The sequence below is a fragment of the Eleutherodactylus coqui genome, chromosome 8 (genome assembly GCF_035609145.1).
Source record: "Eleutherodactylus coqui strain aEleCoq1 chromosome 8, aEleCoq1.hap1, whole genome shotgun sequence".
NCBI classification, from domain to species: Eukaryota; Metazoa; Chordata; class Amphibia; order Anura; family Eleutherodactylidae; genus Eleutherodactylus; species Eleutherodactylus coqui.
The window spans coordinates 123,107,011-123,131,376 of NC_089844.1; the positions used below are offsets into that span (position 1 = coordinate 123,107,011).

Consider the following 24,366-nt stretch of genomic DNA (forward strand, 5'->3'; position numbering starts at 1 on the left):
AGTTGAAAGTGTCTCTCCATGATTCACAGCCCAATATCGCCCTTGCAGCTCTTCTGAAAACCCCTGGATGCAAAGCGTTTTCAAAAGAAAGCAGGCTCGCATCCCTATGGGACTGAAGGAATCCCCCATAGCGAGGAGAGAGAGGGAGGTGGAGGAATAGGGGATCTCCTACAGATCTTTCCATATTTGGAGAGATGGGGGGGGGGGGGCTCCCCCAGGGCTTCCTGCGAGGACGGGGCTAGAGAGGGTTTTCATAGTGACTCCTCCCCAGCCAAGAGAGGGGACGGGGCTGAAGGGTGGATCCTTCTAGCCCTTCCCCCTCTATTGGCTAGAGAGGAATCACTATGAGAACCCTCTCTAGTCCCGATCCCAGGGAATCCCTCTAGCCCCACCCCCTATCTCTCCAAATATGGGGAGATCACTAGAAGATTCCATGTAGCTCCGCCCCTCTCTCTCTCCTCACTATGGGGGATTCCTTCAGCCTCGCAGGCTGTTTCGCGATCTTCTCCTATTGATTTCAATGGGGCCAGCGGAGGCTGCTGCTGGCCTGATTGAAAACAATGGGCGAATAGTACACCAGAAAACTGTCTTACATGCTTTACGGCACACTTATGATGTGATTTTTTTCAGTGGATGCAATAAAAAAAAATCAATACTTTTCTGGTTAGGAGTTGTGGCTTCACAGGAAAGGAGCACAACCTATCTGTGCCATTAGAAAGGGACCCTCCTAAGGGTGTGGAGTGCTGAAGAATATATCGCTGCCATATAAGCAACAGGAACTACATTTACATAAGGGAACAATGCTGAGATGAAAAATAAAACCATGCTTTCTCTAAGAGCCCTCATCTGCCTCGCATTGCACTTTAGCCTATGGGATTCAGATCTAGGGTAAACCATACCGTAGGTGGAGCATGGGTCATGGAGTGAGGACTTCTAGACTCCTTACATGGTCCATAAAGAGAATGTGTAACAATGAAAACTCCCTTGCAGCTACTATAATGAGTAGAAAGCAGAAGAGCCAGATTCCAGTCATGTCATTATTATATTTGAACTCACTTTCACTCCCCGCAGTAAACCTGCAAACAATTTGTGCTCTGCATTATACTATATCCCCCAGACTCCTAAACTCTGACAAACACCACAGGGGGCTCCTAGATGCTTCATTAGAATACAGTGCACAGGCTATTTGCAGGCTTGCTGCGGGGGAGTGAAAGTGAATTCAGAGATAATCATTACATCACTGAAATTATCTTTCTTCAGCTACCCATCTATATATATAAAGACGAAAGCCCTCACTGACTGACTCGCCAAAAGTTCTCCAACTTCCCGATGTCGTAAAAACATGAAATTTGGCACAAGCATAGATTATCTCCAAAATAGGAAAAGTAATTGGGTCCCAACTCGATTATTCAATTCTAGCGCAAAAGAATTGGAATCTAAATTTAATGTACATAATCTAAATCTCTCACTTCCCAATGTCATAGAAACTTAAAGTTTGGCACGAGCATTGAATATGTCATAAATAGGAAAAGTTAATGGGTCACAACTTGATTATTCAATCTATGCGCAAAAGAATTAGCATCCAAATTTTACGTACGGAATCTAATTATCTCACTTCCCGGTGTCATAGAAACTCGAAATTTGGCAGGAGCATTGATTATGTCATAAATAGGAAAAGCTAATGGGTCCCAACTCGATTATTCAATTCTAAGCACCAAAGAATTAGCGTCCAAATTCTACGTACGGAATGTAATTTTCTCACTTTCCAGTGTCATAGAAACGTGAAATTTGGCACGAGCATTGATTATGTCATAAATAGGAAAAGCTAATGGGTCCCAACTCAATTATTCAATTCTATGCGCAAAAGAATTGGTGTCCAAATTTTACGTACGGAATGTAATTTTCTCACTTTCCGGTGTCATAGAAACGTGAAATTTGGCACGAGCATTGATTATGTCATAAATAGGAAAAGCTAATGGGTCCCAACCCGATTGTTCAATTCTATGCGCAAAAGAATTAGCGTCCAAATTTTATGTACGTAATGTAATTTTTTCACTTTCCGGTGTCATAGAAATGTGAAATTTGGCATGAGCATTGATTATGTCATAAATAAGAAAAGCTAATGGGTCCCAACTCGATTATTCAATTCTATGCACAAAAGAATTAGCGTCCAAATTTTACGTACGGAATGTAATTTTCTCACTTTCCGGTGTCATAGAAACGTGAAATTTGGCACGGGCATTGATTATGTCATAAATAGGAAAAGCTAATGCGTCCCAACTCAATTATTCAATTCTAAGTGCAAAAGAATTAGCGTCCAAATTTTACGTATGAAATCTAATTCTCTCACTTCCTGATGTCATTTTATATAAAGGAAACGTTGCATGGTTACCTCCACGTGGTGTTTCCTGGGTAACGCAGAGAACTATGCAGAATGGTGAACATATGTTTTTCCGGTATCTCTAAAGTAACCACAATTACATAAGATTTTCCGTGTGAACACCAGATAAACACCAGTACCAAATTAACTCGGGCGAAGCCGGGTATATCAGCTAGTACATTATAATAGTTTAGTGACATTTTCCCTTTAAAATAGAAGAAAACTGTTACTCATATACTTACAAGTAAAACAGCTCATCATACACTGGGTGTAAAGTTTTAGCTTTAACTTGTGTTCGTTGACCTTTCACCATTGGGAAAATATGATGGGGACAGAGCTCAATGATGATGAAGGGATCACTAAGGCCTATAGAATATTATAGCATTAGACATAGAAATCATCTGCAGATAGTCGATCACATATAGCATATATCTTAAAGAGGCTCCTAGTATACATAGCATATTATCATATGTACATTATATAATGCTGCAGAGATCATTAGAAGTAAACGGCCTTCTTTAAACTCTCGATACACAGTTGTTTGTGTCAAACTGTCACTTACAGTACTGCTTTTTTGCAAATGCTGGCTGTAGACACAAATGCAACAGCACCCCCTTTCAAATTTTAAAGGGAACCCGTCACCAGTTTTTGAGATAAACAGGGAGCATGATGGTCTAGCAATTTTTACAAGCATTCTACATATGTAGTTATTAAAATTGCAATTGTCTGATTCAACCCCAAAAACATACCTTCACAGCTGCATGTGCAATCTGTTACTTGGGCCCTCGGAGTCACTGTGGTGGAGCCAAAGCCTTCCCAATTGACTGTTTGTACAGGGACCATTCTGCTTACATTGACCCTCCATGTGCTTGTGACATCATACTAGACGTGCTGCTGTAAAGGTTTTTTGGAGTGAACAGCACACAGACAATTACTTGTCTGTGTCATTGGGTAAAGCTGCTACCGCTAGGAGATGGACACAGAGCACAATAAGAGTTTGTCCCTCCCACTAGCTATACCCCTCCTGCAGGCACTGAGATACAGTTTACCCCTCCTGCAGGCCCATAGCAGGCGGGCCTTCCTGCTCTCTAGGTCTCTGCGCTTATCCCCTAGCTGGGAGCTGAAATGAAGAAAATGAAGACACGCTGAGTAAACGGGATTCGTAAGTATGGCACTACCACCCCTCACCTCCCTACTTCCATCTCCCCCTCCTCCTAAGCAGATAAGAGGAGGTGAACCTCTCACTGGCGCTCCTTTAGGCTCTGACCCTGCGACATTACAGTTGCAGATCACTGGTCCTTTCAGGTACCACTAGCACTTTTGGGTCCTGTCATCGCAAAAGTGTAGATTTTTAACCATTTGTAGAGCTGCGCCATTTTATTGCTATGATTGTAAAGGCGGAAATGGCCTTCACTGATGGGCATTATGGACATATTTTAGATCAGTGGTCCCCAACCTTTTTGGCACCAGGGACCGGCTTCAAGCAAGAACATTTTTACAAGGCCCGCAAGGTTGGGCGGGACATGGGCGGGGCTTTGGTTATATGGGGCGGGGTTAAATATTTAATTTTGACATTTAGAATGTCCTGGCAGTACACACATAGGGCAGTATATAATCTATCCCTCCCCCAGCACACACATAGGGCAACATAATTTATCCCCCCCCCAGCACACACATAGGGCAACATATAATTTATCCCCCCCCCCTCCCCCCCAGCACACACATAGGGCAGCATATAATTTATCTCCCCCCCCAGCACACACATAGGGCAGCATATAATTTATCTCCCCCCCAGTAATTAGCAGCCCCCCCAGTAATTAGCAGCGCCTCTCCCTGTAATAAGTAGCCCCCCCAGTAATAGGCAGCCCCCCCTGTAGTAAGCAGCCCCCCCAGTAGTAAGCAGCTTCCCCCAGTAGTAAGCAGCCCCCCCAGTAGTAAGCAGACCCCCCAGTAATAACAGTAATAAGCAGCCCCCCCCCAGTTGTAAGCAGCCCCCCCGTAATAAACAGCCCCCCCAGTTGTAAGCAGCCCGCCCCCCCCCAGTAACAGGCAGCCCCCCCCCCCAGTAGTAAGCAGCCCCCACCCCTCAGTAATAACCAGAACCCCCCCCCCTTCAACCCATATACTTACCTCCTCCCCGCTGTCATCGTCGGTCCCTCTCTGCTTGCCCAGACGTCAGTGTGCAGCCCGGCACGCTTCCTCCCCGAGTCCTCTCCTGCGGAACTAATGAGCAGGGAACTCGGGAAGGAGGTTCCTGGTTGCACACAGAGGTCAGTGTGTGCCGGGACCAGCGCGATTACCAGCGGGGAGATGGGGCGCCCCCGCTGGTAATCGCCTCAGTGGTCAGCGGCGTCGGCACGCTGCGGGCCACATTGCACAAGGCAGCGGGCCCGATTCTGCCCGCAGGCCTTGTGTTTAGAAGAAAAGTTCCGCGGACCGGCGCTGACCTCCTAACGGCCCGGCCCTGGTCTGCGGACCGGTGGTTGGGGACCCCTGTTTTAGATGACGTGACAGCCGTTTGTCATCAGTATTTGCCTTTTGCGATCTACTGGGCAAATGTTGTCGGCATTTGTCCAATAGAAAATAATTGCAATACTGATGCAAATATGCTGATAGATCGTGAAAAGGCTGCAAACCTTCCACAGCAGAATTGGCTGCAGAAAATCCACAGGATTTTACAGAATCAGCAGTGTGGATGAGACTTCAAGGAATCTCAAGCAAACGCTGCAGTGGAAATCCGTTGCGTAAAATGACCTACAGTGCAGATTTTAATTCTTGTCAATCCATGCTGCGGATTCTTAGCGCTGATTTCACCGTTTCATAAATGGAGTTGAAATCCATGACAAAGTTGGCCTGATTTGCACCAAAATCCAGAGCGGAATGCTTTACGATGAGGGAATGTAGCCTTTAGCTGTATAATTGGCAATGACCTTTTCTATTCCGTTGTCACCGGCATTTGGTATCTATGCAGTCTTAAAAAGATGTTTGTAATTTTTCAGATTAACAAATGATGAAAGTGATGAAGAAGAGTCGTCTGATGAGGATGAAGAAGAGGGTAGTAGTGATGCTGCGAAAGGAAGTGATGAAGCCTCTGGAGAGGAGAGTGAGGAGGATGATAAGGCAGCCTGTAGTAAACCTGTTGTTTGGAAAGGAGTCAAAGAGACTCAGAGACTGAATTGGGAAAACCATGATGGTCACATCCCTCTGTATGAAATCATATGTATAGTATTTTGTACTGTAAATGTACATGTTGAGTATTAAAATTAATTTAAATTTTCATTAGTCATCACATATTGGGCACTAATATTGATTTGTTTTAACCTTTAGCTGACAGCTGATGTACATCGGATATTCATGGGGTTTGTATGAAGTGGGCCCTATCTGGCTATTAACAAGTAAAGGCCCGTTTAGACAACGATTATCGCTCAAAAGACGGCTTTTGAGTGATAATCGTTGTGTCTAATTGCACTGACATTGTACAGTTTTCGTTAAGCAGTCGCTGAACTTTCAGCATGCTGAAAGATAGCGATCAGTTATCAGGCATTCACAGCGGAATACAGCTGATACTATTGTTTCAGTTGTATCCCGCTCTCTGAAGACAGGCGGGGGATATAAAGAACACAGCTGTCCAGCTGTGTTCTTCCTCCCCCCCCGGAGCGCTTGGCTGTATAACAGCCGGTCGCTCTGAGCAGGGAACAGCTGGATGCAGAAGACATGCAGCCCCGCTTGTCTTCTGCATCCCCCGCTTGGAGCGCAAGGTGATCGCTCAACGTTTGAGCAATCACCTTGCGCTATAAATGGAAACCCGATTATTGCTCAAAAGACATCTTTTGAGTGATAGTAATTGTGTTTAAATGGGCCTTTACTAGATATGAGCAAGCACGCTTGGCAATGTCAGTTACTCGAGCGAGCCTCGCTCATCTCGACTAACTGCCCTCTCCTCCGAGCGTGCGCGCGGTGGGGGGGGGGGGGGGTCGAAGAGAGAGACATCCTGCTCCCCTCCGCTCTTCCCTGCCGACCCCGCTACCTCACCGAGCACGCTCGGAGAAGAACGCAGTTACTTGAGATGAGCAAGGCTCGCTCAAGTAACTGACCTTACCGAGCGTGCTCACTTATCTCTAGCCTTTACATCTTGTGGTCAGTACTGGCAGCAGCATTTAACCCCTTGAGTGGCGGGTTTTCTACCACCCTGTCGTGCCCACCAGGGCAGGTTTTTTAAAATGGTCTAATCATTGAATTTCAACTAATTTTGCAGTTGCGTCTCAAGAGCCATAACTTTTTCATTTTTCCATTGACATGGCCATATAAGGGCTTGTTTTTTGCGGGACAAGTTGTGATTTTTTTAAACAGGAGGGAGGAAAAAAAGAAATGGGGAAAAAAGAAAAAAAGGGGCCATGTCATTAAGGGGTTAAATAATGTATTAACTTCCTTCTCTGGGTGATTACGACGCATGGATACCACATGTGTGATTGTATTTTAGATTTTTTACAAAGTAAAGGGAGACAAGTGTTTTTATTATTTTTTTAAATAATTTTTTACCTTTTTTTTTTTTTTTTTTTTTTGTCCCTTTAGGGGACTTCCACAGGGACCCATCAGGACCCCTGATCACATTCCAGGGGTCCGATGGTGACAGCCCTTTACATGCTGCAGTGACAGCCCTTTACATGCTGCAGTCACATAGACTGCAGCATGTAAAGGGTTAACACAGCAGAGATCGGAGGTTTTCTTTGATCTCTGCTGTAAGAGCTAGTACCTAGCTGTCCTCTCACAGCCAACAATCAGCTCTCCCTGCCACAGAGACCATCGGCTTGCTTCTGACAAGCCGATGGTCTCTATGGCAACCTGTAAACAAACCAGTGCAGGAGATTGCCGACATGTCGGCAATATCTTCTGCTGGTTTTTCAAAGCCCTTGCTTTGTTCTCTGTGGGTCTGTGCAGGCAGAGCACACTGTCACAGTTTGTGGCATTGTGCTCTGCAGCTCCCATAGTGATACATAGCCCGGAAATCTTCCGGGCTATGTTGCTATGAGCAGTGGAGCTCGTCCCCGGAAAATTTCCGGGCGTGCCACTCAAGGGGTTAAATGGCCCAACAGAAGGGGCTCCCACTGTCTGCCGATCTCTGAGATCTCGGGGTGCCATTCATTGTGGAGGCCCGAGAGCTGCCATGGATTTTCGCCTATAGAATGTCTGCAAAAATACAATATACTGTGATACTGAGAAATTGCAGTATGTTATAAGTATTCAAATAATTGCAAGTTTAAAGTTCCCTGTGGGAACAAACAAAAAAATGTAAAAATTAGAAATCTGTTTATCTTAAGAAAAAAAAGGAAAGTTTCAACCCCCCCCCCTTCTCATTTTTAACATTGGATTTATTAAAGTCCTATCAATGAATTTGTAAAACAAACAAAAAGATTTATCCCACACAGTGAAAAGAAATACACAACACTAAAATTGTGTTGTTTTTGGTCATCCTGTCTCGAAGAAAAGATTTAAGAAGCATTTAAAGAGTCATGATGTATCTGAAAATAATACCAATAGAAACTGCAGGATGTGCTGCAAACAAATGAGCCCTCCTACAGCCTCATCGACAGAAAAGTAAAGTCACGGGGTTAGAAGATGACAATGAAACTTTTAGTACATAACTTTTTTTCCTTTACAAAAAATATTTTTTTTGAAAGTAGTGAAAGAAAATATGTCCGTATCAAATTTATGCTTTATTCGTCCTGACCCACAGAATAATGTCAGCTGCACCAGGTACGCCGTAAACACAAGATGCCCCCCAAAGTAGCACAAGGGTTTTTTCCATTTCATACCACGGAGAAATATTTTAAAGTTTTTCAGTACGATAAGTTGTACCATAGAAAACTACAGCTTGTCCTGCAAAAAACAAGACCTCGAGGCAGCTATGTCGATTGAAAAATTAAACTTTTTTTTAAAGCCGGGCAACCGCTTTAATTTTTTTTTCAACAGCTGTCCATGCAATAAAATAATAAAGAATACAAACTGTGACCTCTGATTGGCTGCAGTGGTCACCTGACTTCCACTTTCAGTATAATCAGACCTCACAGGAGCTGCTGCACCGTTATCCAGGGGTAGAAGAAAGTTGTTTTGCGGGAAAACGCCTCAATGGAAATGGTGTCCACGGCATCGGGGATCCTGTTTGCTAAGGACACGGCTCCTACGGAGCAGGAGAGGTTGGTCCTATGGATGAGGAAGCCCAAGGTAACAGTAGTGCCGCATATTTCTTGTGTGACACCCTTGTGCTGGTGACATCGACGACACCTGGAGTTCTGTGGTGTTCGGACGCAGCGCCTACAGAGTGGAAAGGGTCAGTGATGATTGCAGAAGGCCCATGAAACAAGTGCCTTATGGCCACCAGATCGGGGCGTTGCACATGACATGTATATGCTGGTCTGAGACGCCACATGATGGCAAACGCAGCGTATTACGCAGTGAAAAAACGTCCATGGGACTTACCCATAAGTTGTGATTGTGTAAGGAGATGCAGGGTTATGACACAATTCTATACAGCATGTGGAAGCGATGGGTACACATATGTATTTGCCTACTGACAGAGTTATACCCACATGCAGATCCGCGGCAGAATAGCCTTGGCATTCTGCTGTGCTTTTACAGCCGTGTGAATACAACCTTCGGACATGTTCACATGTTGCAGATTTTCTGCTGCAGAGAAAAATCCACACTAAAATCTGCAATGATGCGCATTTGCCACAGATTTAACCCCCTCATTTGAAGAGTAGAAACTCGCTGTGATAATTCGCAGCTCAAATAAAATGTTGCGGATTTAAATTCTGCGTCGCTTGTCATTTTATGCTGCAGGTCTTCCCCACAGCATGCGGACGGCGTTTCTTAAAATCCCATCCACAATTCCTGTACTATAAATGCTGTGGATGTTTTCCACGTGGGAATGCACCTTAAGGCCTCCTTCACACATGGCAGAGTCGCTGCGGCTTTCCGCAGGAAATACACACCCCATCCACAGCTAAATGGTGCCCATTTGGCTGCAGTTTTTTATTGCAGATCCTAACCCCTGGAGTTCAAGAATTGAATTCTGTAACATAAATGGACATTCTGCAGATTTGTCGCAGAAAATTTCCGCACCGTGTGAATATTTTTGAAAACTCCTGCCTCTGGATTGTACTGTAGGGCTGGGTTCAGATGGGGCGGAAATTCCGCCGGCAATCTTAAGGCCGAGCTTAAACACCAAAGTGGCCAAGATTTGCGCAACATGCAATGTCAGTAGCCCATTGATTTTTATTGGGCCACTCATACTTAGGTGTGTGAAAAAACACATCATTCACGTGAAAGAGAACTGCAGCATGCACTATAATGTTTGGAGATTGGCATCACGCAGCAAACAAACATCACTGTGTAGTTGTTGTGCAGCGCGCCGCTCCTCACGGCCATAATAATGGTGGCCAAAAACAATTGTACTATATTTTTCAGTGTATCCTTCATATATATATGGCGGCAAATTCTGAATATGAATTCACATGAAAAATGCATCAAAAAGACGCGTACTTTGGAGGCAGAATTACCGTGGACATTCACACGTAGTGGAACCAGTGCGGATTTTCCGGAAGGAGAATTTGGACCAAAATCTGCATCAAATTCCATGTAAAAAAACCGCACAATTGGTGTGGACTTCAAAGGGGTGACGTCTGCTGCGGTGCCAAGTCAAAGGGCGAAATCTGTTGCAAATCTGTTTAATAAAATACAAAAAAATCAACAATGGTGCAGAATGTAAATATTCCGCTGTGGAAAACCTGCATCGATTCTGTTACGTGTACCCTATGGCTGGGTTCACACAATCCAGAATTGCCGCGGAATTTCGGTGCAGACTTTCTGCAAGGAAATTCCACTGGCAATTCTAATCCCGGGATGAAGCAGCAAATTGGACGAGATTTGCAAAATTCTAGTCCACATGCTGCGGCCAAGCTGCGCTGAAATTAACATGGCGCACGGAAATCCAAGCCGCAGCATGTCAATATTATTGCCGTTTCCGCTGCGGGCAACTCTCTTCTTAATGGGGAAGAGCTGGCCGCAGAGGAATAAGCCGCTTGAAAACCCGCTGGACTTCAAGCTGCGGAAATCTTGTGGAATTTCCGTGCTGTCCCACTGCGGAAATTCGCGTGAGATTTCCGCGGGATTTCCATCCTGTGTGACCGCAGCCTAAGGTCTGCCTCACACATGCGTTACGGTAAGCACCGCGATTTAAATCACGGTGGCTTGCCGCAATTTTACTTTCGCTTTTAGCCTCAGGGAGCTGCGGCTGACAGCGGAGTTTAACATACCTCACCATTGATGAGGTGCGCTAAACAGGCAAAAATAGAACAGCCACCGCTTGAAAATCGCGGCACTGCGATGGAGCTGCTGTATAAGCGGTCTCATTGAAAACAATTTTTTAATACAAAGGAAAAAGGGAGGAGTTAATGCAATTTATATGAATAATATCTACAATACATAGGTAAAAAGGATGAAAACGCCTGTGCTTGGTAATTTATGAGAAGAAATTCATGAGAAATTAGGGTAATACAATAGTGTTTAATTCATACATGCATTTTTCCACCTGAACACCATAAGGCATTAAGCCTCAAGAGAGCGGAAAAACTGTATTAAAAAACTCCAGAAAAATGCATGCTGGGTCTTGGCCAAATAGTGCCTATAGTTGAAGAACAGGAAATTGCAAAGAAATTGCAAAACTGAAGCAAAAGATTGTCAGCACAGCACCAGGACTGACGATGAAATGGGTTAACCAGGCGTCTGCCATGTAATGGGACACAGGCAGGATATCATTGCGCAGTACAAGTGTCTCTCCCTCGAGGGTCAGCTGTCTGAGGCTCCACAGTCCATCTTTACGTTGACTTTGGGCAAGAGATTTTGCCAATACTCCAGGACTGCATGATCTTTTCCGAATGTGACTCCCAGGATCTTCATAAAGTCCAGCTGGATGGAGAAAGGGGACGTACTATGGACTCCAACCTCCCGCAGTTGACTTTGGCTCCTGTAGCTTGACCATATTCCTAACAGGTCCGGATAAGCACCATCACAAAGTTCATTGTCGAGCAAATACTTGGCCACCTGGTTCTCTGGATTTCTATGAATAGACTCTGTAAGGATAGACTCTGTAAAGAAATTCACGACACAAAAAAAAGAGAAGATGTGAAAGAAGGCAGTTTTATCTGAGCACAAAAGAGACCCAAAGTTATGGACGGAAGCGGGGGACCGTCGCCAGAAAAAGGGCCGGCCCCGCCAAAAAGCCAAGACGGATGCGGGCGGAAGCGGGGAACCGTCGCCAGAAAAGGGGCCAGTCCCGCCAAAAAGCAAAGAGGGATGCGGGAGGAAGCAGGGGACCGTCACCTGAAAAGGGGCCGGTCCCGCCAAAAAGCAAAGAGGGATGCGGGCAGAAGCGGGGTACCGTCGTCAGAAAAGGGGCCGGTGCCGCCAAAAAGCAAAGAGGGATGTGGGCGGAAGCGGGGGACCGTCGCCAGAAAAGGGGCCGATCCCGCCAAAAAGCAAACAGGGATGCGGGCGGAAGCGGGGGACCGTCGCCAGAAAAGGGGCCGGTCCCGCCAAAAAGCAAACAGGGATGCGGGCGGAAGTGTGGGACCGTCGCCAGAAAAAGGGCCGGTCCCGCCAAAAAGCAAAGAGGGATGCGGGCGGAAGCGGGGGACCGTCGCCAGAAAGAGGGCCGGTCCTGCCAAAAAGCAAAGAGGGATGCGGGCGGAAGCGGGAGGCCGTCGCCAGAAAAAGGACCGGTCCCGCCAAAAAGCAAAGAGGGATGCGGGCGGAAGCGGGGGACCGTCGCCAGAAAAAGGGCCGGTCCCGCCAAAAAGCAAAGAGGGATGCGGGCGGAGGTGGGGGACCGTCGCCAGAAAAGGGGCCGGTCCCGCCAAAAAGCAAAGAGGGATGCGGGCGGAAGCGGGGGGACCGTCGCCAGAAAAGGGGTCGGTCCCCGCCAAAAAGCAAAGAGGGATGCGGGCGGAAGCGGGGGGACCGTCGCCAGAAAAGGGGCCGGTCCTGCCAAAAAGCAAAGAGGGATGCGGGCGGAAGTGGGGGACCGTCGCCAGAAAGAGGGCCGGTCCCGCCAAAAAGCAAAGAGGGATGCGGGCGGAAGCGGGGGACCGTCGCCAGAAAGAGGGCTGGTCCTGCCAAAAAGCAAAGAGGGATGCGGGCGGAAGCGGGGGACCGTCGACAGAAAAGGGACCGTTCCCGCCAAAAAGCAAAGAGGGATGCGGGCGGAAGCGGGGGACCGTCGCAAGAAAAGGGCCGGTCCCGCCAAAAAGCAAAGAGGGATGCGGGCGAAAGCAATAGACCGTCGCCAGAAAAAGGGCCGGTCTCGTCAAAAAGCAAGGAGGGATGCGGGCGGAAGCGGGGGACCGTCGCCAGAAAAAGGGCCGGTCCCGCCAAAAAGCAAAGAGGGATGCGGGCGGAAGCGGGGGACCGTCGCCAGAAAAAGGGCCGGTCCCGCCAAAAAGCAAAGAGGGATGCGGGCGGAAGCGGGGGACCGTCGCCAGAAAAAGGGCCGGTCCCGCCAAAAAGCAAAGAGGGATGCGGGCGAAAGCGGTAGACCGTCGCCAGAAAAAGGGCCGGTCCCGCCAAAAAGCAAGGAGGGATGCGGGCGGAAGCGGGGGACCGTCGCCAGAAAAAGGGCCGGTCCCGCCAAAAAGCAAAGAGGGATGCGGGCGGAAGCGAGGGACCGTCGCCAGAAAAAGGGCCGGTCCCGCCAAAGAGCAAAGAGGGATGCGGGCGGAAGCGGGGGACCGTCGCCAGAAAGAGGGCCGGTTCCGCCAAAAAGCAAAGAGGGACGCGGGCGGAAGCGGGGGACCGTCGCCAGAAAGAGGGCTGGTCCCGCCAAAAAGCAAACAGGGATGCGGGTGGAAGCGGGGGACCGTCGCCAGAAAGAGGGCCGGTCCAGTCAAAAAGCAAAGAGGGATGCGGGCGGAAGCGGGGGACCGTCGCCAGAAAAGGGGCCGGTCCCGCCAAAAAGCAAAGAGGGACGCGGGCGGAAGCGGGGGACCGTCGCCAGAAAAGGGGCCGGTCCCGCCAAAGAGCAAAGAGGGATGCGGGCGGAAGCGGGGGACCGTCGCCAGAAAGAGGGCCGGTCCCGCCAAAAAGCAAAGAGGGATGCGGGCGGAAGCGGGGGACCGTCGCCAGAAAAGGGGCCGGTCCCGCCAAAAAAAAAAAAGAGGGATGCGGGCGGATGCAGGGGACCGTCGCTAGAAAAAGGGCCGGTCCCGCCAAAAAGCAAAGAGGGATGCGGGCGGAAGCGGGGGACCGTCGCCAGAAAAGGGGCCGGTCCCGCCAAAAAGCAAAGAGGGATGCGGGCGGAAGCGGGGGGCCGTCGCCAGAAAAAGGGCCGGTCCCGCCAATAAGAAAAGAGGGATGCGGGCGGAAGCGGGGGACCGTCGCCAGAAAAGGGGCCGGTCCCGCCAAAAAGCAAAGAGGGATGCGAGCGGAAGCGGGGGACTGTCGCCAGAAAAGGGGCAGGTCCCGCCAAAAAGAAAAGAGGGATGCGGGCGGAAGCGGGGGGCCATCGCCAGAAAAAGGGCCGGTCCCGCGAAAAAGCAAAAAGGGATGCGGGCGGAAGCGGGGGACCGTCGCCAGAAAAAGGGTCGGTCCCACCAAAAAGCAGTGAGGGATGCGGGCGGAAGCGGGGGACCGTCGCCAGAAAGAGGGACGGTCCCGCCAAAAAGCAAAGAGGGATGCGGGCGGAAGCGGTGGACCGTCGCCAGAAAAGGGGCCGGTCTCGCCAAAAAGCAAAGAGGTATGCGGGCGGAAGCGGGGGACCGTCGACAGAAAAAGGGCCGGTCCCGCCAAAAAGCAAAGAGGGATGCGGGCGGAAGCGGGGGACTGTCGCCAGAAAAGGGGCAGGTCCCGCCAAAAAGAAAAGAGGGATGCGGGCGGAAGCGGGGGGCCGTCGCCAGAAAAAGGGCCGGTCCCGAGAAAAAGCAAAGAGGGATGCGGGCGGAAGCGGGGGACCGTCGCCAGAAAAAGGGCCGGTCCCACCAAAAAGCAGTGAGGGATGCGGGCGGAAGCGGGGGACCGTCGCCAGAAAGAGGGACGGTCCCGCCAAAAAGCAAAGAGGGATGCGGGCGGAAGCGATGGACCGTCGCCAGAAAAGGGGCCGGTCTCGCCAAAAAGCAAAGAGGTATGCGGGCGGAAGCGGGGGACCGTCGACAGAAAAAGGGCCGGTCCCGCGAAAAAGCAAAGAGGGATGCGGGCGGAAGCGGGGGACCGTCGCCAGAAAAAGGGCCGGTCCCACCAAAAAGCAGTGAGGGATGCGGGCGGAAGCGGGGGACCGTCGCCAGAAAGGGGGCCGGTCCCACTAAAAAGCAAAGAGGGATGCGGGCGGAAGCGGGGGACCATCGCCAGAAAGGTGCCGGTCCCACCAAAAAGCAACGAGGGATGCGGGCGGAAGCGGGGGACCATCGCCAGAAAAAGGGCCTGTCCCGCCAAAAAGCAAAGAGGGACGCGGGCGGAAGCGGGGGACCGTCGCCAGAAAAAGTGCCGGTCCCGCCAAAAAGCAAAGAGGGATGCGGGCGGAAGCGGGGGACCGTCGCTAGAAAAGCGGCCGGTCCCGCCAAAAAGCAAAGAGGGACGCGGGCGGAAGCGGGGCACCGTCGCCAGAAAAGGGGCCGGTCCCGCCAAAAAGCAAAGAGGGATGCTGGCGGAAGCGGGGGACCGTCGCCAGAAAAAGGGCCGGTCCCGCCAAAAAGCAAAGAGGGATGCGGGCGGTAGCGGGGGACTGTCGCCAGAAAAAGGGCCGGTCCCGCCAAAGAGCAAAGAGGGATGCGGGCGGAAGCGGGGGACCGTCGCCAGAAAGAGGGCCTGTCCCGCCAAAAAGCAAAGAGGGATGCGGGCGGATGCGGGGGACCGTCGCCAGAAAAGGGGCTGGTACTGCCAAAAAGCAAAGAGGTATGCGGGCGGAAGCGGGGGACCGTCGCCAGAAAAGGGGCTGGTCCCGCCAAAAAGCAAAGAGGGATACGGGTGTAAGGGGGACCGTCGCCAGAAAGACGGCCGGTCCCGCCAAAAAGCAAAGAGGGATGCGGGCGGAAGCGGGGGACCGTCGCCAGAAAGAGGGCCGGTCCCGCCAAAAAGCAAAGAGGGATGCGGGCGGAAGCGGGGGACCGTCGCCAGAAAGAGGGCCGGTCTCGCCAAAAAGCAAAGAGGGATGCGGGCGGAAGCGGGGGACCGTCGCCAGAAAAAGGGCCGGTCCCGCCAAAAAGCAAAGAGGGATGCGGGTGGTAGCGGGGGACCGTCGCCAGATAGAGGGCCGGTCCCGCCAAAAAGCAAAGAGGGATGCGGGCGGAAGCGGGGGACCGTCGACAGAAAAAGGGCCGGTCCCGCCAAAAAGCAAAGAGGGATGCGGGCGGAAGCGGGGGACCGTCGCCAGAAAAAGGGCCGGTCCCGCCAAAGAGCAAAGAGGGATGCGGGCGGAAGCGGGGGACCGTCGCCAGAAAGAGGGCCGGTTCCGCCAAAAAGCAAAGAGGGACGCGGGCGGAAGCGGGGGACCGTCGCCAGAAAGAGGGCTGGTTCCGCCAAAAAGCAAAGAGGGACGCGGGCGGAAGCGGGGGACCGTCGCCAGAAAGAGGGCTGGTTCCGCCAAAAAGCAAAGAGGGATGCGGGCGGAAGCGGGGGGCCGTCGCCAGAAAAGGGGCCGGTCCCGCCAAAAAGTAAAGAGGGATGCGGGCGGAAGTGGGGGACCGTCGCCAGAAAAGGGGCCGGTCCCGCCAAAAAGCAAAGAGGGATGCGGGCGGAAGCGGGGGACCGTCACCAGAAAAGGGGCCGGTCTCACCAAAAAGCAAAGAGGGATGCGGGTGGAAGCGGGGGACCATCGCCAGAAAAAGGGCCGGTCCCGCCAAAAAGCAAAGAGGGATGCGGGCGGAAGCGGGGGACCGTCGCCAGAAAAGGGGCCGGTCCCACCAAGGAGCAAAGAGGGATGCGGGCGGTAGCGGGGGACCGTCGCCAGAAAGAGGGCCGATCCCGCCAAAGAGCAAAGAGGGATGCGGGCGGAAGCGGGGGACCGTCGCCAGAAAGAGGGCCGGTCCCGCCAAAAAGCAAAGAGGGATGCGGGCGGAAGCGGGGGACCGTCGCCAGAAAAGGGGCCGGTCCCGCCAAAAAGCAAACAGGGATGCGGGCGGAAGCGGGGGACCGTCGCCAGAAAAGGGGCCGGTCCCGCCAAAAAGCAAAGAGGGATGCTGGCGGAAGCGGGGGACTGTCGCCAGAAAAGGGGCCGGTCTCGCCAAAAAGCAAAGAGGTATGCGGGCGGAAGCGGGGGACCGTCGACAGAAAAAGGGCCGGTCCCGCCAAAAAGCAAAGAGGGATGCGGGCGGAAGCGATGGACCGTCGCCAGAAAAGGGGCCGGTCTCGCCAAAAAGCAAAGAGGTATGCGGGCGGAAGCGGGGGACCGTCGACAGAAAAAGGGCCGGTCCCGCCAAAAAGCAAAGAGGGATGCGGGCGGAAGCGGGGGACCGTCGCCAGAAAAAGGGCCGGTCCCGCCAAAGAGCAAAGAGGGATGCGGGCGGAAGCGGGGGACCGTCGCCAGAAAGAGGGCCGGTTCCGCCAAAAAGCAAAGAGGGACGCGGGCGGAAGCGGGGGACCGTCGCCAGAAAGAGGGCTGGTTCCGCCAAAAAGCAAAGAGGGACGCGGGCGGAAGCGGGGGACCAACGCCAGAAAGAGGGCTGGTTCCGCCAAAAAGCAAAGAGGGATGCGGGCGGAAGCGGGGGGCCGTCGCCAGAAAAGGGGCCGGTCCCGCCAAAAAGTAAAGAGGGATGCGGACGGAAGTGGGGGACCGTCGCCAGAAAAGGGTCCGGTCCCGCCAAAAAGCAAAGAGGGATGCGGGCGGAAGCGGGGGGACCGTCGCCTGAAAAGGGGCCGGTCTCACCAAAAAGCAAAGAGGGATGCGGGTGGAAGCGGGGGACCATCGCCAGAATAAGGGCCGGTCCCGCCAAAAAGCAAAGAGGGATGCGGGCGGAAGCGGGGGACCGTCGCCAGAAAAGGGGCCGGTCCCACCAAGGAGCAAAGAGGGATGCGGGCGGAAGCGGGGGACCGTCGCCAGAAAGAGGGCCGATCCCGCCAAAGAGCAAAGAGGGATGCAGGCGGAAGCGGGGGACCGTCGCCAGAAAGAGGGCCGGTCCCGCCAAAAAGCAAAGAGGGATGCGGGCGGAAGCAGGGGACCGTCGCCAGAAAAGGGGCCGGTCCCGCCAAAAAGCAAACAGGGATGCGGGTGGAAGCGGGGGACCGTCGCCAGAAAGAGGGCCGGTCCCGCCAAAAAGCAGAGGGATGCGGGCGGAAGCGGGGGACCGTCGCCAGAAAGAGGGCCGGTCCCGCCAAAAAGCAAACAGGGATGCGGGTGGAAGCGGGGGACCATCGCCAGAAAGAGGGCCGGTCCCACCAATAAGCAAAGAGGGATGCGGGCGGAAGCGGGGGACCGTCGCCTGAAAAGGGGCCGGTCCCGCCAAAGAGCAAAGAGGGATGCGCGTGGAAGCGGGGGACCGTCGCCAGAAAGAGGGCCGGTCCCACCAAAAAGCAAAGAGGGATGCGGGGGACCGTCGCCAGAAAGGGGGCCGGTCCCACTAAAAAGCAAAGAGGGATGCGGGCGGAAGCGGGGGACCATCGCCAGAAAAGGAGCCAGGCCCACCAAAAAGCAAAGAGGGATGCGGGCGGAAGCGGGGGACCATCGCCAGAAAAAGGGCCAGTCCCGCCAAAAAGCAAAGAGGGACGCGGGCGGAAGCGGGGGACCGTCGCCAGAAAAGGGGCCGGTCCCGCCAAAGAGCAAAGAGGGATGCGGGCGGAAGCGGGGGACCGTCGCCAGAAAGAGGGACGGTCCCGCCAAAAAGCAAAGAGGGATGCGGGCGGAAGCGGTGGACCGTCGCCAGAAAAGGGGCCGGTCTCGCCAAAAAGCAAAGAGGGATGTGGGAGGAAGCGGGGGGCCGTCGCCAGAAAAAGTGCCGGTCCCGCCAAAAAGCAAAGAGGGATGCGGGCGGAAGCGGGGGACCGTCACCAGAAAGAGGGTTGGTCCCGCCAAAAAGCAAAGAGGGATGCGGGCGGAAGCGGGGGACCGTCGCCAGAAAAGGGGCTGGTCCCGCCAAAAAGCAAACAGGGATGCGGGTGGAAGCGGGGAACCGTCGCCAGAAAGAGGGCCGGTCCAGTCAAAAAGCAAAGAGGGATGCGGGGGACCGTCGCCAGAAAGGGGGCCGGTCCCACTAAAAAGCAAAGAGGGATGCGGGCGGAAGCGGGGGACCATCGCCAGAAAGGGGGCCAGTCCCGCCAAAAAGCAAAGAGGGACGCGGGCGGAAGCGGGGGACCGTCGCGAGAAAAGGGGCCGGTCCCGCCAAAAAGCAAAGAGGGATGCGGGCGAAAGCGGGGGACCGTCGCCAGAAAGAGGGCCGGTCCCGCCAAAAAGCAAAGAGGGATGCGGGCGGAAGCGGGGGACCGTCGCCAGAAAGAGGGCCGGTCTCGCCAAAAAGCAAAGAGGGATGCGGGCGGAAGGGGGGGACCGTCGCCAGAAAGAGGGCCGGTTCCGCCAAAAAGCAAAGAGGGACGCGGGCGGAAGCGGGGGACCGTCGCGAGAAAAGGGGCCGGTCCCGCCAAAGAGCAAAGAGGGATGCGGGCGGAAGCGGGGGACCGTCACCAGAAAGAGGGACGGTCCCGCCAAAAAGCAAAGAGGGATGCGGGCGGAAGCGGTGGACCGTCGCCAGAAAAGGGGCCGGTCTCGCCAAAAAGCAAAGAGGTATGCGGGCGGAAGCGGGGGACCGTCGACAGAAAAAGGGCCGGTCCCGCCAAAAAGCAAAGAGGGATGCGGGCGGAAGCGGGGGACCGTCGCCAGAAAAAGGGCCGGTCCCGCCAAAGAGCAAAGAGGGATGCGGGCGGAAGCGGGGGACCGTCGCCAGAAAGAGGGTCGGTTCCGCCAAAAAGCAAAGAGGGATGCGGGCGGAAGTGTGGGACCTTCGCCAGAAAAAGGGCCGGTCCCGCCAAAAAGCAAAGAGGGATGCGGGCGGAAGCGGGGGACCGTCGCCAGAAAGTGGGCCGGTCCTGCCAAAAAGCAAAGAGGGATGCGGGCGGAAGCGGGGGACCGTCGCCAGAAAAAGGGCCGGTCCCGCCAAAAAGCAAAGAGGGATGCGGGCGGTAGCGGGGGACCGTCGCCAGAAAAAGGGCCGGTCCCGCCAAAGAGCAAAGAGGGATGCGGGCGGAAGCGGGGGACCGTCGCCAGAAAGAGGGCCTGTCCCGCCAAAAAGCAAAGAGGGATGCGGGCGGATGCGGGGGACCGTCGCCAGAAAAGGGGCCGGTACTGCCAAAAAGCAAAGAGGTATGCGGGCGGAAGCGGGGGACCGTCGCCAGAAAAGGGGCTGGTCCCGCCAAAAAGCAAAGAGGGATACGGGTGTAAGGGGGACCGTCGCCAGAAAGACGGCCGGTCCCGCCAAAAAGCAAAGAGGGATGCGGGCGGAAGCGGGGGACCGTCGCCAGAAAGAGGGCCGGTCCCGCCAAAAAGCAAAGAGGGATGCGGGCGGAAGCGGGGGACCGTCGCCAGAAAGAGGGCCGGTCTCGCCAAAAAGCAAAGAGGGATGCGGGCGGAAGCGGGGGACCGTCGCCAGAAAAAGGGCCGGTCCCGCCAAAAAGCAAAGAGGGATGCGGGCGGAAGCGGGGGACCGTCGCCAGAAAGAGGGCCGGTCCCGCCAAAAAGCAAACAGGGATGCGGGTGGAAGCGGGGGACCATCGCCAGAAAGAGGGACGGTCCCGCCAAAAAGCAAAGAGGGATGCGGGCGGAAGCGGGGGACCGTCGCCAGAAAAAGGGCCGGTCCCGCCAAAGAGCAAAGAGGGATGCGGGCGGAAGCGGGGGACCGTCGCCAGAAAGAGGGCCGGTTCCGCCAAAAAGCAAAGAGGGACGCGGGCGGAAGCGGGGGACTGTCGCCAGAAAGAGGGCTGGTTCCGCCAAAAAGCAAAGAGGGACGCGGGCGGAAGCGGGGGACCGTCGCCAGAAAGGGGGCCGGTCCCACTAAAAAGCAAAGAGGGATGCGGGCGGAAGCGGGGTACCGTCGCCAGAAAGGTGCCGGTCCCACCAAAAAGCAACGAGGGATGGGGGCGGAAGCGGGGGACCATCGCCAGAAAAGGGGCCGGTCCCGCCAAAAAGCAAGGAGGGATGCGGGCGGAAGCGGGGGACCGTCGCCAGAAAAAGGGTCGGTCCCGCCAAAAAGCAAAGAGGGATGCGGGCGGAAGCGGGGGACCGTCGCCAGAAACAGGGCCGGTCCCGCCAAAAAGCAAAGAGGGATGCGGGCGGAAGCGGGGGACCGTCGCCAGAAAGGGGGACGGTCCCGCCAAAAAGCAAAGAGGGATGCGGGCGGAAGCGGGGGACCGTCGCCAGAAAAAGGGCCGGTCCCGCCAAAAAGCAAAGAGGGATGCGGGCGGAAGTGGGGGACCGTCGCCAGAAAAGGGGCCGGTCCCGCCAAAGAGTAAAGAGGGATGCGGGCGGAAGCGGGGGACCGTCGCCAAAAAGAGGGCCGGTCCCGCCAAAAAGCAAAGAGGGATGCGGGCGGAAGCGGGGGACCGTCGCCAGAAAGAGGGCCGGTCCCGCCAAAAAGCAAAGAGGGAGGCGGGCGGAAGCGGGGGACCGTCGCCTGAAAAGCGGCCGGTCCCGCCAAAAAGCAAAGAGGGACGCGGGCGGTAGCGGCGGACCGTCGCAAGAAAAGGGGCCGGTCCCGCCAAAAAGCAAAGAGGGATGCTGGCGGAAGCGGGGGACCGTCGCCAGAAAAAGGGCCGGTCCCGCCAAAAAGCAAAGAGGGATGCGGGCGGAAGCGGGGGACCGTCGCCAGAAAAAGGGCCGGTCCCGCCAAAAAGCAAAGAGGGATGCGGGCGGTAGTGGGGGACCGTCGCCAGTAAGAGGGCCGGTCCCGCCAAAGAGCAAATAGGGATGCGGGCGGAAGCGGGGGACCGTCGCCAGAAAGAGGGCCGGTCCCGCCAAAAAGCAAAGAGGGATGCGGGCGGATGCGGGGGACCGTCGCCAGAAAAAGGGCCGGTCTCGCCAAAAAGCAAAGAGAGATGCGGGCGGAAGCGGGGGACCGTCGCCAGAAAAAGGGCCGGTCCCGCCAAAAAGCAAAGAGGGATGCGGGCGGAAGCGGGGGACCGTCGCCAGAAAGAGGGCCGGTCCCGCCAAAAAGCAAAGAGGGATGCGGGCGGAAACGGGGGACCGTCGCCAGAAAAGGGGCCGATCCCGCCAAAAAGCAAAGAGGGACGCGGGTGGTAGCGGGGGACCGTCGCCAGATAGAGCGCCGGTCCCGCCAAAAAGCAAAGAGGGATGCGGGCGGAAGCGGGGGACCGTCGCCAGAAAGAGGGCCGGTCCCGCCAAAAGCAAAGAGGGATGCGGGCGGAAGCGGGGGACCGTCGTCAGAAAGAGGGCCGGTCCAGCCAAAAAGCAAAGAGGGATGCGGGCGGAAGCGGGGGACCGTCGCCAGAAAGAGGGCCGGTCCCGCTAAAAAGCAAAGAGGGACGCGGGCGGAAGCGGGGGACCGTCGCCAGAAAAGGGGCCGGTCCCGCCAAAAAGCAAAGAGGGATGCGGGCGGAAACGGGGGACCGTCGCCAGAAAAGGGGCCGATCCCGCCAAAAAGCAAAGAGGGACGCGGGTGGTAGCGGGGGACCGTCGCCAGATAGAGCGCCGGTCCCGCCAAAAAGCAAAGAGGGATGCGGGCGGAAGCGGGGGACCGTCGCCAGAAAGAGGGCCGGTCCCGCCAAAAGCAAAGAGGGATGCGGGCGGAAGCGGGGGACCGTCGTCAGAAAGAGGGCCGGTCCAGCCAAAAAGCAAAGAGGGATGCGGGCGGAAGCGGGGGACCGTCGCCAGAAAGAGGGCCGGTCCCGCTAAAAAGCAAAGAGGGACGCGGGCGGAAGCGGGGGACCGTCGCCAGAAAAGGGGCCGGTCCCGTCAAAAAGCAAAGAGGGACGCGGGCGGAAGCGGGGGACCGTCGCCAGAAAAAGGACAGTTCCCGCCAAAAAGCAAAGAGGGATGCGGGCGGAAGCGGGGGACCGTCGCCAGAAAAAGGGACGGTCCCGCCAAAAAGCAAAGAGGGATGCGGGCGGAAGCGGGGGACCGTCGCCAGAAAAAGGGCCGGTCCCACCAAAGAGCAAAGAGGGATGCGGGCGGAAGCGGGGGACCGTCGCCAAAAAGAGGGCCGGTCCCACCAAAAAGCAAAGAGGGATGCGGGCGGAAGCGGGGGACCGTCGCCAGAAAAAGGGCCGGTCCCGCCAAAAAGCAAAGAGGGATGCGGGCGGAAGCGGGGGACCGTCGCCAGAAAAGGGGCCGGTCCCGCTAAAAAGCAAAGAGGGATGCGGGCGGAAGCGGGGTACCGTCGCCAGAAAAAGGGCCGGTCCCGCGAAAAAGCAAAGAGGGATGCGGGCGGAAGCGGGGGACCGTCGCCAGAAAAAGGGTCGGACTCGCCAAAAAGCAAAGAGGGATGCGGGCGGAAGCGGGGGACTGTCGCCAGAAAGGGTCCGGTCCCGCGCAAGAGCAAAGAGGGATGCGGGGGACCGTCGTCAGAAAAAGGGCAGTTCCCGCCAAAAAGCAAAGAGGGATGCGGGCGGAAGCGGGGGACCGTCGCCAGAAAAAGGGACGGTCCCGCCAAAAAGCAAAGAGGGATGCGGGCGGAAGCGGAGGACCGTCGCCAGAAACAGGGCCGGTCCCACCAAAGAGCAAAGAGGGATGCGGGCGGAAGCGGGGGACCGTCGCCAAAAAGAGGGCCGGTCCCACCAAAAAGCAAAGAGGGATGCGGGCGGAAGCGGGGGACCGTCGCCAGAAAAAGGGCCGGTCCCGCCAAAAAGCAAAGAGGGATGCGGGCGGAAGCGGGGGACCGTCGCCAGAAAAGGGGCCGGTCCCGCTAAAAAGCAAAGAGGGATGCGGCCGGAAGCGGGGGACCGTCGCCAGAAAAAGGGCCGGTCCCGCGAAAAAGCAAAGAGGGATGCGGGCGGAAGCGGGGGACCGTCGCCAGAAAAAGGGTCGGACTCGCCAAAAAGCAAAGAGGGATGCGGGCGGAAGCGGGGGACTGTCGCCAGAAAGGGTCCGGTCCCGCGCAAGAGCAAAGAGGGATGCGGGGGACCGTCGCCAGAAAAAGGGTCGGTCCCGCCAAAAAGCAAAGAGGGATGCGGGCGGAAGCGGGGGACCGTCGCCAGAAAAAGGGCCGGTCCCGCCAAAAAGCAAAGAGGGATGCGGGCGGAAGCGGGGGACCGTCGCCAGAAAACGGGTCGGTCCCGCCAAAAAGCAAAGAGGGATGCGGGCGGAAGCGGGGGACCGTCGCCAGAGAGAGGGCCGGTCCCGCCAAAAAGCAAAGAGGGATGCGGGCGGAACGGGGGACCGTCGCCAGAAAGAGGGCCGGTCCCGCCAAAAGCAAAGAGGGATGCGGGCGGAACGGGGGACCGTCGCCAGAAAGAGGGCCGGTCCCGCCAAAAAGCAAAGAGGGATGCGGGCGTAAGCGGGGGACCGTCGCGAGAAAAGGGGCCGGTCCCGCCAAAAAGCAAAGAAGGATGCGGGCGGAAGCGGGGGACAGTCGTCAGAAAAGGGGCCGGTCCCGCTAAAAAGCAAAGAGGGATGCGGGCGGAAGCGGGGGACCGTCGCCAGAAAAAGGGCCGGTCCCGCGAAAAAGCAAAGAGGGATGCGGGCGGAAGCAGGGGACCGTCGCCAGAAAAAGGGCCGGTCTCACCAAAAAGCAAAGAGGGATGCGGGCGGAAGCGGGGGACCGTCGCTAGAAAAAGAGCCGGTCCCGCCAAAAAGCAAAGAGGGATGCGGGCGGAAGCGGGGGACCGTCGCCAGAAAGGGTCCGGTCCCACCAAAGAGCAAAGAGGGATTCGGGCGGAAGCGGGGGACCGTCGCCAGAAAAAGGGCCGGTCCCGCCAAAAAGCAAAGAGGGATGAGGGCGGAAGCGGGGGACCGTCGCCAGAAAAAGGGTCGGTCCCGCCAAAAAGCAAAGAGGGATGCGGGTGGA

General features: G+C 55.4%; 1 protein-coding gene across 1 annotated transcript in view; it reads left to right on the forward strand.

Annotated features, from left to right (window-relative positions):
- The first annotated feature begins 3,548 nt into the window (after positions 1 to 3,548).
- LOC136577915 (cytochrome P450 2W1-like) overlaps positions 3,549 to 24,366 on the forward strand; it is a 127,156-nt gene continuing 106,338 nt past the window's right edge. The window contains exons 1-2 of the mRNA XM_066577831.1: positions 3,549 to 3,685; positions 5,380 to 5,605. Coding sequence (XP_066433928.1) covers positions 3,549 to 3,685; positions 5,380 to 5,605 — 363 coding nt within the window. The remainder of the gene's footprint in view (positions 3,686 to 5,379; positions 5,606 to 24,366) is intronic.